This window comes from Mixophyes fleayi, chromosome 2 (assembly GCF_038048845.1).
Source record: "Mixophyes fleayi isolate aMixFle1 chromosome 2, aMixFle1.hap1, whole genome shotgun sequence".
Classification (NCBI taxonomy): Eukaryota; Metazoa; Chordata; class Amphibia; order Anura; family Limnodynastidae; genus Mixophyes; species Mixophyes fleayi.
In genome coordinates, this window is record NC_134403.1 from 146718692 (window position 1) to 146735206 (window position 16515).

General features: G+C 42.3%; 1 protein-coding gene across 1 annotated transcript in view; it reads right to left on the reverse strand.

The window, feature by feature from the left end:
- The window catches only part of MRPS9 (mitochondrial ribosomal protein S9), a 67192-nt gene that overhangs the window by 5233 nt on the left and 45444 nt on the right, over nt 1–16515 (reverse strand). The window contains exons 6-9 of the mRNA XM_075200193.1: nt 12209–12297; nt 9996–10071; nt 4013–4181; nt 1–65 (exon numbers count right to left, since the gene is read on the reverse strand). The exon at nt 1–65 is cut by the window's left edge and continues 44 nt beyond it. Of these exons, the coding sequence (XP_075056294.1) occupies nt 1–65; nt 4013–4181; nt 9996–10071; nt 12209–12297 (399 nt within the window). The remainder of the gene's footprint in view (nt 66–4012; nt 4182–9995; nt 10072–12208; nt 12298–16515) is intronic.

A 16515-nucleotide genomic window follows, 5' to 3' on the forward strand; every position in this document is an offset into this window, starting at 1 on the left:
TACGACTATTTGTCCTTTTCCTTTATCCCATAATACAACGGTCGCCTCTGCTGTTTTCCTCTTGCCTTGAGATGATAAAAGTACATGTCAGAAAGAATTGTACGTTATGTAAATGTACTTCAACATGGAAAGAAGAAAGCCCACATACTTGTGGGTTCAGATCAAAACCCTTCACTCACCATGTGGGGAAGGGAGCACTGACTGACCTAAGGATAGGGATCATTGCTCCCTGTCTAAAGAACCATGTTTTAGGCCAGTTAGTGCTCCATTCTCTGTGGAAGTAGTAAAGCATTTTGAAAATGGATAATCCGAGCTTGTGTGCCTAAGGTCATATGAGGATGCATTATACATATAGAACACTCACTGCTGCAGGGAAAGAAACAGTTATTGTAATTTATACAGCATTATATATATCCAATCTATTAAATAGAAACCATAACTTTAGATAAGTCTATTGATAGGCCGTAGGATTTCAAGTGAAATATACACCTGGAAAAAAATATATATTGATCAAACAATACTTTCTATTTATGGAGGATCATTAAACTTTTATAGCCTACAGGCATCACTATTACTACTGCTATCAAAGGTATTTTCCATTGTAATAGTCACCAAGGGTGATTTTCAAATACACAATAGCGCTGTATAATTGCTGCATTGTAACATCACGTTCCTGTTTTTGCACCAAGTTACCAATGTTTGCAGATTAGGGTATTGCCTCTATGCAACTGAAAAGGTTTGCACTGTCCGATGGGAGGTATTTGGCCAATCGGGAGCCCTCCTTGCAAAGTATGGATTACATGTACAAGTGCGCCTAGTTTTACACTCAAGTAGAAAAACGAGATTTCATTTTACGCAACAGTATTATTTCCACGAGCGGACAAGGACGGAGAAGGTGCATTAAGGGAGACGTTCCCTGTTTTACAGGTACAGTAGGTACAGTCTTTTCCTAACCGCAAAAGCTCTTAATTGCTCAGGCTGGTCAGAGGTGCCAGAAAACTTGTTCACATACATTTAATTCGACTAATTTTGTTCCTTCCAGTTGCACTTTAGCTAGAAAGCACACTAATCAATGTCATAAATAACTTTTAAACACACAAAAGTGACAAATCAATCATGATTAAATTTAAGACATTAAAAAGGTAAAACCAAGCAGTATTTTAGGATAACTTTAAAAATATAACATGAACGAAGCAGGTGGCCTTAAAGTAAAAGTAGTTTGGGATTTGTAGCGATGCTTTTATGGTTCCTACCATGTGCATTTTCTGGAGTGTAAGCAAATGTATATACAGACTGATTTTACAGCTGCAGTTCCAAAAATAAGAGGAGGACGGCCTGCACCCTAAACCGCGCCTGTCAGAGAAGGAAGCAAAGTTGCGCAAATAAAAAATTAAAGCATGTGGTCTCGCATTTTTGCGGTTCACAGATAAGCCTTCCTGTGTATATCACATTACAACCTGTATCCTGAATGAAGCGCCAAAAGTCAGAATCTGCTTGGTATGTTCCTATATGCCCCAAACCTAGAGGTGCTTCACACACCAAAGACATGATAAAATCATGTTGGGTTGCTTTACCAAACAATACTCTTTGCTTTTTCCATTTATGGCACAATTGGTAATTATTAGCTTTATTATAACATGTATTATAATAATAGGTGTGGTTATCTATTAGATGTTTGATGGCAAAAGCACAGGATATTGTAATGCAATATATTAGCTGCACCGTTTTCGAATAGGGGAGGCAGAAAATTAAAGTACTATCAGCATTGTCACAATTAATAATTCTATGCAGCTAACCTGCCATTTTGTTATTTGTGATGTATGTATGTGATATCATCACCTAAAATAGTGCATAGCATAGAAGTATTTTCCTGCACTATTTCCTTATCTTACAAAGCATCATCAGGTGACAGGCTTCAACCCTATCCCGCTGCATTTTATAGAACAACATATTCAGTTGCCATTCTGTGACTCAGAGACCGAAGCTAGTGATAGAACACCCTTTATGTGTTTAAACCGGGGAAGTATGACTGCATACAGAGCAAGCCAGTTTATTGATGATGAATTCCTATCTTATCTTTAAAGAGTACCTGTCATCTACTCACAGCTTACATTAGCTGCCCATTATACGGACAACATAAATAAATGTTACGGCTGTGCAGTTTCTATATTTGTATTTTTACATGCCAGTATGACGTTAGCCCCCTTCTGGGCAGCTATGAATATTCATGAGTATAATGAGAGTGTGAACAGCCCATGTACTGGCAGGAGCGTGCTCAGTGTGCACCGGAGAAACATTCTGTGACATCATGAAGCTGCCAGAGCATGTTGGCTCTGAATGATCACATGTCTCAGTGTCACAGGAACTTCTGCCCTCACCATCAGCTAAATTAAATACTGTCTAAAGCGAAAGAGAGATGGATGGACCCAGTTTATAGCTGATTTTTCTTAACAGTGGTATGTGTATCAATAACTTTACACTGCAATTAGGTTTTTAGTGAAACTATAATAATAATGTTCGATTTTTCAAAACTACATGACAGGTACAATATAATGATAGAAGTCTTCAACCCTCTTAACGCCACCCAAATAGACTCTACCAGGTTTGCATCTGAAACTTGTTGGATACACCTACTCTAGTGTATAGGAGGACCTGGATTTCAGAATAAGTTTCTTGACCTCCCCTCCATAAAATCTATATTGTTTTACTTTTATTTCATTACAATCAATTTGCGTGTGATGCCAATGAAGAGTGGGTGCCATTTTTGGTATTAAACAGATGGCACCTCTGCATATTAGGAGGCTCATCTTTACTCTTTTATACATCCAGTCTTAACACATAGCCAAACTACTTCCTAGGTATGGACAGTCTTTTACGCCCCCTGCTTACATGATCAACGTTAAGGGGTACCAATAAGTAAATGACCAGCCATGTGCAAGAAGCGATCAGGCTGTGTGTTAAAGTAATTGCTCCCTTGGGGAGAGGTTTGAGAAAGACACATGAAGAGATGGTTCGCCTGATCTGCCAGTCCAACATCCAATACAAAGATCTTTTTCTTTAATATAGTCATGTAAAACGGAGATAAAAAGAGAATATACAAAAAAAAAACATCCGTCAATAAACGAAAACAATATTCTTGCCATCCCTGGTAGATGATACGTCTTCCTCCTCTTGCAACCTGAGAGAACAAATTATTTCCAACCAACACATCCTGCCCAATCAGCCTACATTGTCCATACCACTGTGATACCCACTCGAGATCCCAATTTCACCCTGTTATACAGTTGATGTCACACAATGGTGCTAAGTGACAAACCATTTAACATTTAGCGCTGTTCCTATTTTGGCCTTCAGCCCTTGGATGCACACCTAGAAATATATAAGGTATCTATGTATTGACTACTACCTGCAGATTTATATTTACTAGTTTATTGTTTGATAGATATGGTTTGTGAGAGATCTATTTGCCTTTTGACAGACAAACTAGTTTTCCCACAAGGTTTCAGCAATGTAGTCTGAACTATAGAAACACTAAACTCACCTTTGGACTTTCTGGAGTGTGTATTTGCAGGCAAGAACTTGGGTTGAGGGCGTCTGTTAGTATTGTGATTTTAGATGGTGGGTTGTTTTTCTGTCAATATGTCACTTGTAGGCCTTATTTGGTTTGGAATTTGTGCCAGTCAGTTTGCTCTACTTGGTCACTATATATAAAATGTATGTTTTTTATAACCACTTAATTTGTTTCTAATACTATCAAAGAAATAGTCATATTCATAAAATATATATTCATACTAGCGTGTGCAGAGACCGGCCTTCATGTGAATGACGCTTAGAACGGTGTACTTCAGAATCTTGCAGAAAGTCTGCTACAGTCTACTGACATTCAGCAATCGGCTCAAAGAAATCTATGGAAATTCTAGAATGCATAATGTAAAGAGAACAGCCACAGCGCAAGTAGCTGCTGACCCCCACTCAATTAAGGGGCTAAGTGGGAAAGACTTGGAGTGGCTACCTTCCGCTGTGCTGAATGCGATTCCATGCTCATCATACTGCAGAGGATTAGCCGTGTGCTTCTTAGACTGGACTTCAAGCTTGTTGCAGTATTTCAGCACAAAGTCCTCCTCGATGCTGCTGTGTGGCAGGTTCACCATGCGTTCCATCATTTGTATAAAATACAGGTACTGCAGGCAAACAAAAACTCATTAGGAGGTGTCAGTGTAATTGCCTGTGCTATAGTCCTAGGCTTAAGCTTGGCAAAGCAGGACTCTCATTGACATTCCCTGTCAGACTGACATTTTGGCATATGGATGTTCATTTTCAAACAGTGTGAGACAATACATTTCTATGCTCCACAAAATCCACCGTTCCCGTTATGCAGATAACAATGAATCAAGGCAGTTTTAAGCTACTCCTTTGTAATTGAAGAGATCTTGTCACAAAACCGCTGCAAATTATATGAGCCTTCAAGAATTTCTCTCTACTTGCCAGCTGATTAAATTTGCATTTTCTTTTGGCACTTTCTACAAATGGTGTTTATGATGTCTTCCTACCTTTAAGACCTTATTAGACTTAATGTCTTCGAAGGGCTATCTTACTTTGTTTCTGAGGAAGGTGTTTATTATTATTATCAGCATTAAATGTGAACTATTTTTTGGCATCCAAATAATGATATTAAACAACCACCGAACCCCAAAGAGAATATACTATATTTTTTTTTTTACACTTCTATAGTTAAAAAACAAACAAACTACATTTAAGAAGTGTTGCTGACAGAAGTTAAAGTGCAGACATTTAGTGGTCTGTACAAATATTTATGAGCCTATCAATTCACTAGAAAGCAATGACATCATTAAGGCCCCTCCTAGACAGCCTTCTAAGGTTATTTGTTCAGTCAACACTGCTTTGAATTCAACCTAAGAGCACACGGAGGTTCTACAGTATAACTCCCCTCTGAGTCCCATATACTACTGAGAATAACGTGTTTTCATGAATGAACAAACAGACATTCTCAGATTTCTTACTACATGCATATTCAGCTAATTTGGAACATTCCACATATGCAAGGGTTATAAATACATTAAAAGTAGATGAGTGCAGTGTATGCACTGCACTTTGGGATGCTAAGGCTGGCCTCTTAATTCCGTGGTCATGGCCCACCCACACAGCCAACATGTGGGGTCCAAGAAATCATAGACATGCATGTACATCTGAGACACACACCCAAGTGACTTTCCAAGTCATAATTAGTGCAGTGTAGTTATAATGTAGAGCATTAGAATATATCAGGGCATCTGTGAAGGATAAGCGTTTTATTGCAAAAATAAAAAAATTCACGATATGATCTTGGATTACAGTAGGAAACATCTAATGTCAAATAACTGTCACCTGGAGCCTATTATTTTCACAATGAGAAATAAAAAGTGCAGCCGTTCCCAGCTTGTGGGCTTAACTGGTGTCCAGTCCAAAAGCAACACAGGTGATGAGTCAACGCTGAACCATAATGAAAGCATAATTATATAAGTAACCTGTAAATGCATAATCTATAAATGACAGGTATTTAACACATGTCTAACAGGATATTCTTGTTTTATATTTTTCTCTACAAAAGAGATAGTAACGTAATTTATTGGCACATAACTTATAGGATAGTCTGTTGAAATTAGTTATTCTTTACCAACTCCGTGACTTTATTTTTCTAGCTCTTCAATAAGCGATCAGAAAATAAACATCTCGTTGTAGAGTAATGAGAGAGCTTTCATAGACCATGATGTAGCAAGATGTGCTCTGTGAACACTCACTAGGTCAACTGCACATTAACTCCTTGTGCACAGCATCTTCCCTTGGCCTACAACAACGCTAGATACCACTTATACTGTCCTCTTCATTCCCTGTAGTCAGCCTCATTTAGGCCTAAGTGCAAATAATCCAACTGAATGGTGCATATTTGCACCTGGACAAACCATGCTGCAAAACAAGGGGTGCAAATAATTTTTTGCATGCAGGAAAAACACTGGCTGCTTTTGCACGTAGCACACAAATACAGGGCAGATTTTTACACAGATTTAGGGATAAGCTGGGATGTTACCCCCCAACAACAAATCTATCAGCACATTTTAACTTGCCCCAACCACCATCTAGTTTTGTGAAGGTGCAAATATGCACCTTCAACATGGATTTACTCCCATCTCTAAAAAAAACTTTGTGGCTCACAGATATTCAGCCCTTTTGGCATTTTATCTTTTATTTTCATAGAAAATATCATGGAATCAAAATTGATTTATTTTGGAAGCCTTATCACTGATCAACACAAAATACTCTGAGAATGTCAATAAAAAATAAGTCTTCACGTCCCCACGCATGTACTTCAAGACTTACAGCAATCCCTGTCAAAATTCATATGGGCCGGTTGTAAACCAAGAATCCGACTTCGGTTTTCCTTTAAGCACCAAAATATAGGAGGCCTAGGTGTACCCAATTTAACAAAATACTACCAAGCCACTCATTTAGTGCAATGCGTCCTTTGGCACTCTCCCCCAGATCGGCGTGTCTGGACTCATATAGAAGCTGATTTACTTAACCTATACTCACCCTCCTCGTTACTTTGGACCAAGCCCCAACACAGAACTAAACGCTTAAACCATACCCCCACAGTTAAATACTCATTAGCCATTTGGGATCGAGTGACACGAATTTATGAACTTCGCTCCCATTACCCGTTGTTCGACCCACTATGGAACTCCTCTGATTTCCTCCCAGGGAAAAATCATAAAGCCTTCCATTACTGGACTCGGCACCATCTTCTATTTACATGGGACATTGCTCGCATGAATATCTTCCCTACATTTGTGGAACTTAAAAAATGATACAATTTCCCCAATTCAATATTTTATCAGTACCTACAAATTAGACACCTCTACAACTCCCTACCTAAACCAGCCCTCACAGATCAGTGCTCTCCCCTAGAATCTCTCTGCAAACACCCAACCTCAACGAGAGGCCTCATATCCACATTATACCAATTAATAAATAATTTTGACCTTCCATCCAAAGAACCACATGAACTCGCATGGGAGAAAGACACAGGAGAAACTATAGATCCTAAAGAATGGACCAAGATTAGAACCAATCTGGCCAAAACCTCTATTTCCATTCGAATCAAAGAAAATTAATTCAAAATTTATAGTAGATGGTACTTGGTCCCATCGCGTCTGCATACTATATTCCCAGCCTCCTCGGATAGATGTTGGAGGGAGTGTGGTTGTAGAGGCTCCCTGCTGCACGTTTGGTGGTCCTGTCCCAAGATAATTTCATACTGGCAACAAGTCCATAAGTTGATATCCTCCATTACACATATTCAAATTCCTGATACGCCCCTCTTCTCATTACTCCCTAGACCTCTCCCTAATATATCCCGCCCAACCCAAAAACTAATTAGACGTATACTGAATGCAGCTAACTGCCTGATTGCTTCGCACTGGAAGAGCTCGATCCCGCCCTCACTTACTGCAACCATAAATTTTATCTGGTCAACATACCGCTTGGAAAGTATAACTGCCACCCTCAATGATACTCCAATCCAATTCAAAGCTGTGTGGAACCCTTGGACATCCTTTTATGAAGCAGAACTGCCCCTATCTACCGTTTGACATTCTCTTATATTAACTTATTATCTTCATACTTCTTTTTGATTGGAGATGACTGACTAAACACAACAGCCTCTTGTACCAGTGACCATAGACAAATTAAATTACCTTTTTCTTTTCCCCCCTCAGATACCTCCCTTCTCTTCCCCCTCAACCCCCTGTATGTCTCCCCTCACCTACAAGTTTTTTCTCTTTGAATTGTATACACCTATACTACATTTGGATATTACTTCATTACATTTATTATGCGTTAACTTTATATCCTCATGTAATTATATCCTATTCCATGTATACATCTACTTGCTGATTTTACACGCTTGTAAACTTGTTCGAATAAACAATAAGTCTAAAGCTTTTCCTAATTACAATATAAAGAGAGACAATTACACAAGTATTCACCCCCTTTGCTAAGATGCACCTAGATTAGCCCTGGGGGTAAATGTATGAATCTCCGGATTCTTCATCTCCGGCGTGTTCAGCCTCTTCAGCGCTTAAATTTAAAGCGCCGCTGCATTGTAAAGGGAAGTTTCCCTTTACAATGCAGCGCTGCTTTAAATTTAAGCGCTGAAGAGGCTGAACACGCCGGAGATGAAGAATCCGGAGATTCATACATTTACCCACTGGTGTCATAACGTCTTCAGAGGTCACATATTTAATTGGCTGGAGTAAACCTGTGTACAAATAAAGTGTTTACTTACTTTAAAAACAAACTTGTCTAAGAGAAGTCCCACAGTAGCAAACAAAAGCTTCACCAAGACGATAAAATATCATTCAAACTCAAATCCAAGAAAAGGTTATTGTAAAGCACCAATCAGGGTAAGGATAGAACAAGACTTTTAGGGGTGTATTCAATTGTTCCTCCGGCCGCCGGAAAAACGAGCGCGTTAAAACTATTACCGTTTATACGGTAATATTGCGCGTAAATACCGTTCATACGGTAATTTACTCGCTGAATTTCAGCGAGTAATTACCGTATAAACGGTAATAGCTTTAACTCACTCGTTTTTCTGGCGGCCGGAGGAACAATTGAATACGCCCCTTAATATCCCCCATAAAGCAGTATGAAGTGATTCATCAAGAAGGAATACGGAACAGCTCTGGATTTGTCTTGAACAGACTGTCCCTCAAAACAGAGTATCTGTGTGAGTGGAGCACTCATTAGACAGGTCACCAAGAGTACTATGGCAACTCTGACAGAGCTATAACTCATGGCAGAGATTGGAGAAACGGTCCAAAGAGCAAGAGCCCAGCACTTCACAAACCTGCACTAATGGGAGGGTGGCAAAAATAAAATCATTGTTGGGAAAACTCACATGAATTCTCACCTTGAATTGCCCAGAAAGAATGTGGGACAACAACATGTCAAGTGACATAGAATTCTATGGTCTGACGAGACCAAAACTGAATTTTTGGCCTTAACACTGGGCGCTGTGTTTGATGCCCAACTAACACTGCAACACCCTAAGAACACCATACCTACTGTGAAGCATGTTGGTGGGAGCATAATGCTATGGAGATAGTTCTCAGAGACTACAGGAAACATAGGACTTGGGAGAAAATGTATATTCTAGCATATATATTCTAGAATTGTCCAGTCAAAGACCCAACATCAATCCCATGAAGTTCACCAATGGGGTACATCTAACCATCACAAACAAAATTATATAGGTGACATAAGGGACAGGACTACAGTGGTTGCACTGGTTGCCAGTGCTATGGCACCGGCAGGCGAGGAGACTGCCCTCGCCAATTCCATGTCAAAGCTTTTGTGCGTGGTCAGCTTCTCTGGGCAAGAGGGTGCTGGAGTTGGGATTACTGCAGGGTTTGCTGTACATGGCCTCTCCCATCCACCCATGGGAAATCACCGAAGGAGGTCAGGCAGGAGGAGGATAACATAGTAGAAGCTGAACTATATAAATCCCCTTCGCCACCACTTTCAAAATGTTGATAAGGCTCCCACAATGTTCTAGTTACATGGTCTGTATTTCATGCCAAGCAGCTAACTGTGGATAATTGCTGGGCATAGAGCGCACAAGACTATATCTTGACAGCATACAGATAATACACAATGATACTGGCCCTGTAAAATGCCCGTCACTGTATATAGGTCTATTTGCAATTTATCTGCTCTCTAATAGTGTACAAATAAAGATGGATGCTGCCTTTGTGCTTTAGGAATATGATCGAAAAGTTGTTGTTTTTTTAAAAAAAAAAAATAAGTGCCATAATACTCTCCAATATGGAAAAGATATTTTGTTTCAAATGATAATTATCAATTGTACCAAACATGCCTTTGATAATAAAACACATGGAGCATTGTTGTTATTTCCTGTAAAAACAGCCATTACTTACATCTTGGTCACACATTTTTTCTACTATTATGTTCTCCAATTCTTCCTTAATCAACCATCTTCTGCCAGACAGGTTTCTGTTCAAAACAAACACACAGCATTACGCATCCTCTAATTATTCAGGCAATTAGAGACGCATCACCTGATATTACTAATATTGGCATCCGTGTCTTGATGCTAAACAAAAACACTGTAGAAAATTACAATTTTAACTGCTGCCTATAAATAGAATCATTATATGAGAAAAGTAGTTCAGCATCAGTGATATCAGGAAGATAAAGAAATAGCAGTGGGATAGGAGAGGTGGATATATTATGCCATATTTGATATCATGTGTTGAATTAGAGAAATAAGTATATCTAGTGTGGTATTCCAATGCTATGTTAAAACAAAAACAAAACATCTTACAGCCAGTCAAAAGATGACCCGTGCCAGAAATAATACACTATACAGTCACTGCCAAAAGTTTTGAGAATGACACAAGTATTGGTTTTCACAAAGTTTGTTGCTTCAGTGTTTTTAGACCTTTTTGTCAGATGTTGCTATGGTATACTGAAGTAAAATTACAAACAATTACAACTTTTATTGACAATTACATAAGGTTTATGCAAAGAGTCAATATTTGCAGTGTTGAACCTCCTTTCTGAAGACCTCTGCAATTCGCCCTGGCATGCTGTCAATCAACTTCTGGGCCACATACTGACTGATGGCCGCCCATTCTTGCCTAATCAGTGCGTGGAGTTTGTCAGAATTTGTGGGTTTTTGTTTGTCTACCTGTCTCTTGAGGATTGACCACAAGTTCTCAATGGGATTAAGGTCTGGGGAGTTTTCTGGCCATGGACCCAAAATTTTGTTTTGATCCCTGAGGCATTTAGCTATCACTTTTGCCTTACGGCAAGGTGCTCCATCATGCTGGAAAAGGCATTGTTCATCACCAAACTGTTCTTGTATGGTTGGGAGAAGTTGCTCTTGGAAGATGTTTTTATTTTATGATTATGGCTGTGTTGTTAGGCAAAATTGTGAGTGAGCCCACTCCCTGAGAAGCAACCCCACACATGAATGGTCTCAAGATGCTTTACTGTTGGCATGACACAGGACTGATGGTAGCGCTCACCTTTCCTTCTCCGGACAAGCGTTTTTCCAGATGCCCCAAACAATTTGAAAGGGGATTCGTCAGAGAAAATGACTTTACCCCAGTCCTCAGCAGTCCAATCCCTGTACCTTTTGCAGAATATCAGTCTATCCCTGATGTTTTCCTGGAGAGAAGTGGCTTCTTTGCTGGCCTTCTTGGCACCAGGTCATCCTCCAAAAGTCTTCACCTCACTGTGTGTGCAGATGCACTCACACCTGTCTGCTGCCATTCCTGAGCAAGCTCTGCACTGGTGGTGCCCTGATCCTGTAGCTGAATCAACATTAGAAGACGGTCCTGGCGCTTGCTGGATGTTCTTGGGCGCACTGAAGCCTTCTTCACAACTATTGAACCTCTCTCCTTGAAGTTTTAGATGATCTGATAATGGTTGATTTAGGTGCAATCTTACTAGCAGCAATATCCTTGCCTGTGAAACCCTTTTTGTGCAAAGAAACCCCAAAAAACTGCATGTGTTTCCTTGCAGATAACTATGGTTAACAGAGGAAGAAAAATGATTTCAAGCACCACCCTCCTTTTAAAGCTTCCACTCTGTTATTCTAACTCAATCAGCATGACAGAGTGACCTCCAGCCGTCAACACTCTCACTTGTCTTAAGGAAAAAATCACTGACCTGATGTCAGCTGGTCCTTTTGTGGCAGGGTTGAAATGCAGTGGAAATGGTTTTTTTTGGAATAAAGTTCATTGTCATAGCAAAGAGGGACTTTGAAATTAATTGCAATTCATCTGACCACTCTTCATGACATTCTGGAGTATATGCAAATTGTCATCATAAAAACTGAGGCAGCAGACTTTGTGAAAATCAATATTTGTGTCATTCTCAAAACTTTTGGCCATGACTGTATAATGAGCACTTCAGGCAGCAAGTGGAGGAATATGCTCTCATGCCACAGATGCCGATTCTCCCAAAACATCAGGGAGACTCTCCCGGACTCCCGAGAGTCTAGCAATCTCCCGGACAGAGAAACGATGGGCGGAGCTGCAACTCCAGGGGTGGCTGTGCTGTGAGTTCTAGTTAGCTTCCCAAAGGAGTTTGTATTTTGAAATGCAACAGAAATAGAACTTACATCTTTGGTTTTTCATTTTCGGAGCTTAAGCCTTTACTCCTAAGTTCATTATCATGTGCACGTATTGATAGAAACTTTCCATAAGTCTCCTAAAAAAACAAATGTAGTAATAGAATTAGGAATAAGCTATGGTAGCATATTATTCATGTTTACACCTATCTAACTCTACATCAGTCTCTAACAATCCTCTCCTAGTGTCACATTTTGATTGAATCTCATTTTTTGATCGTCTGAGAGAAAGACAAGTAACTTATGACTATGTAATATAAAATACTTATACTCTGCACGTACACTTTTTGGGTGGCTACAAGTACTACACTTAGGGATAGTGCTCTGTTTTGCATTTTTTTGTTTTGGTATTTAACCTGTAGACAGATGTTTGGACCAGTTCCAAACTTCTGTGCAGAAAGAGTGATCGGTTTTATAAGCATAGTGTGGACTTTTTTTTTTTTTTAGTCAAATTGGTTTTGCAAATATAATCCCTAGTAGATTGTACATTGCACCAATACCAGAGTCATCAGGTATTGGTCGTCTCCATCAATGCAGCATCTTGAAAAGGTTTTTGTGTTACTCAGTTCAAATCCAACATTAATTTTGAGACAGAGGACTCAGTACAGAAAAACCCATTTAAAAAGTTGCAGGTACGATTAAGGTTAGACACACTATACTAGAAATTAAAGGTAGCAAATGATTAAACAAAGGATAGGTTAAATTTGCACATTTAACTATCTGCAATTCTGCCCAACTCCTCTAAGGATTGAGCACCAGAAGTATAGCAGCAATGACGGCTGGGATAACTGTAGAGAATAAAAACATTTTTAGGGAGTCCTGCTTTATAGCACTGATATAGCTTTGGTTTAGGGAGAAGAAAATGTTTCGCACATGGAACAGCTCTGAGGCTTTATACACAACGTATTCTATCTACTAGGGCTTCCTGCCAACCCCTGGAGAGGTGAGGATGCCTATTACCTCCACACAGGGCCACCTTAACTACATTATGGGCCCCCGGACAATGCAGTGCACCGGGGCCCCTAAATATATATATATATATATATATATATATATATATATATATATATATATATATATATATATATATATATATAGTGTGTGTGTGTAAAATATATATGTATGTAAAAAAAAGTGATTATATATAATCACTTTTTTTTTTACATATATCATATATAATACATATATATATATATATAGGGGCCCCCTTAAGTCCGATCCCCTTCTCCTCTTTTTTCCATGCTGAGTCTCTCTGTTCCACGCTCTTCCGTGCTGTGCTTGCAGTGAATGTTGGGTGTGGCATCACGCCCAACATTCACTGTGAGCACAGCACAGACGATGGGACCAGGCCGGGAGCCGGATTACCAGCTGACGTGACCGCAAGGTAAGTAATTTTTTTTTTTTGCAGGATTTTTTTTCCAGTGCTGCCTCAGACGGGCCTTCTTGTCCACAGGGCCCCAGGGCACCTGCCCATTGTGCCCAATGGAAGAGACGGCCCTGCCTCCACTGCCACTATAGATATTGTGTAAAGATTAGCTGATGGCCTCTTTTTCGCTGCTCGTTTGGGGATGGACGCAAATGTTTCTTTGCAAAGGTGTGAGCAGCCTGTTTTTATTATAAACAAATACTTGAAGACAAACAAGGTTGGATTTCCACTTTACATGGCAAACATAAAACAAAATAATCATCTGCTCCTCTGACTACAGCTAGGTCCCTTAGTGGAAGTACCAGCAAAACAATGTCATAAAAGTTCATTTTACACTCACACAGGAGTTAAATAGCTGCAGGCTCTGAGCTCTAACAGTCGGACTGCAAAACACAGGGTCAGGGAGAGTGAGAGTGCCCGGGGCACAAAAAGAGAGAGAGAGAGAGAGCGAGCGTGCCCGGGGCACAAAAAAAAAAAAAAGAGAGAGAGCGAGCGTGCCCGGGGCACAAAAAGAGAGCGAGAGAGAGAGAGCGAGCGTGCCCGGGGCACAAAAAGAGAGCGAGAGAGAGAGCGAGAGCGCCCGGGGCACAAAGAGAGAGAGAGCGAGCGTGCCCGGGGCACAAAAAAGAGAGAGAGAGAGAGCGTGCCCTGGGCACAAAAAAGAGAGAGAGCGAGAGCGTGCCCGGGGCACAAAAAGAGAGAGAGAGCGAGAGCGTGCCCGGGGCACAAAAAGAGAGAGAGAGCGAGCCCGGGGCACAAAAAGAGAGAGAGAGCGAGAGCGTGCCCGGGGCACAAAAAGAGAGAGAGAGCGAGAGTGCCCGGGGCACAAAAAAGAGAGAGAGCGAGAGTGCCCGGGGCACAAAAAAAGAGAGAGAGAGCGAGAGCGCCCAGGGCACAAAGAGAGAGAGAGAGAGAGAGCGCCCGGGGCACAAAAAAAGAGAGAGAGAGTGAGAGCGCCCGGGGCACAAAAAAAAAAGAGAGAGAGAGAGCGCCCGGGGCACAAAAAAAAAAGAGAGAGAGAGAGCGCCCGGGGCACAAAAAAAAAAAAGAGAGAGAGAGCGCGAGAGTGCCCGGGGCACAAAAAGAGAGAGAGAGAGCGAGAGTGCCCGGGGCACAAAAAAAGAGAGAGAGCGAGCGTGCCCGGGGCACAAAAAAAGAGAGAGAGAGCGAGAGCGCCCAGGGCACAAAGAGAGAGAGAGAGCGAGAGCGCCCGGGGCACAAAAAGAGAGAGAGAGAGTGCCCGGGGCACAAAAAAGAGAGAGAGCGAGAGTGCCCGGGGCACAAAAAAAGAGAGAGAGCGAGAGCGCCCAGGGCACAAAGAGAGAGAGAGAGAGAGAGAGAGAGCGTGCCCGGGGCACAAAAAAAAAAAGAGAGAGAGAGAGAGCGTGCCCGGGGCACAAAAAGAGAGAGGGAGCGAGAGTGCCCGGGGCACAAAAAAAGAGAGAGAGAGAGCGAGAGTGCCCGGGGCACAAAAAAAAGAGAGAGAGAGAGCGAGAGTGCCCGGGGCACAAAAAAAAGAGAGAGAGAGAGCGAGAGTGCCCGGGGCACAAAAAAAAGAGAGAGAGAGAGCGTGCCCGGGGCACAAAAAAAAAAGAGAGAGAGAGCGAGCGTGCCCGGGGCACAAAAAAAAGAGAGAGAGCGCGAGAGTGCCCGGGGCACAAAAAGAGAGAGAGAGAACGAGAGTGCCCGGGGCACAAAAAGAGAGAGAGAACGAGAGTGCCCGGGGCACAAAAAGAGAGAGAGAGCGAGCGTGCCCGGGGCACAAAAAAAAAAAGAGAGAGAGAGAGCGCGAGAGTGCCCGGGGCACAAAAAGAGAGAGAGAGCGAGCGAGAGTGCCCGGGGCACAAAAAAGAGAGAGAGCGAGAGTGCCCGGGGCACAAAAAAAAGAGAGAGAGAGAGAGCAAGCATGCCCGGGGCACAAAAAAAGAGAGGGAGAGAGAGAGAGAGCGCGTGCCCGGGGCACAAAAAGAGAGAGAGCGAGAGTGCCCGGGGGACAAACAGAGAGCGCGAGAGTGCCCGGGGGACAAACAGAGAGCGCGAGAGTGCCCGGGGCACAAAAAGAGAGAGAGAGAACGAGAGTGCCCGGGGCACAAAAAGAGAGAGAGAACGAGAGTGCCCGGGGCACAAAAAGAGAGAGAGAGCGAGCGTGCCCGGGGCACAAAAAAAAAAGAGAGAGAGAGCGAGCGAGAGTGCCCGGGGCACAAAAAAGAGAGAGAGCGAGAGTGCCCGGGGCACAAAAAAAAGAGAGAGAGAGAGAGCAAGCGTGCCCGGGGCACAAAAAAAGAGAGGGAGAGAGAGAGAGAGCGTGCCCGGGGCACAAAAAGAGAGAGAGCGAGAGTGCCCGGGGGACAAACAGAGAGAGCGAGAGTGCCCGGGGGACAAACAGAGAGAGCGAGAGTGCCCGGGGGACAAACAGAGAGAGCGAGAGTGCCCGGGGCACAAAAAAGAGAGAGAGCGAGAGTGCCCGGGGCACAAAAAAAGAGAGAGAGAGCGAGAGCGCCCAGGGCACAAAGAGAGAGAGAGCGAGAGCGCCCAGGGCACAAAGAGAGAGAGAGAGTGCCCGGGGCACAAAAAAGAGAGAGAGCGAGAGTGCCCGGGGCACAAAAAAAGAGAGAGAGAGCGAGAGTGCCCAGGGCACAAAGAGAGAGAGAGAGAGAGAGAGAGAGAGAGCGTGCCCGGGGCACAAAAAAAAAGAGAGAGAGAGAGCGCGAGAGTGCCTGGGGCACAAAAAGAGAGAGAGAGAGAGCGAGAGTGCCCGGGGCACAAAAAAAGAGAGAGAGCGAGCGTGCCCGGGGCACAAAAAAAAAAAAAGAGAGAGAGCGCGAGAGTGCCCGGGGCACAAAAAGAGAGAGGGAGCGAGAGTGCCCAGGGC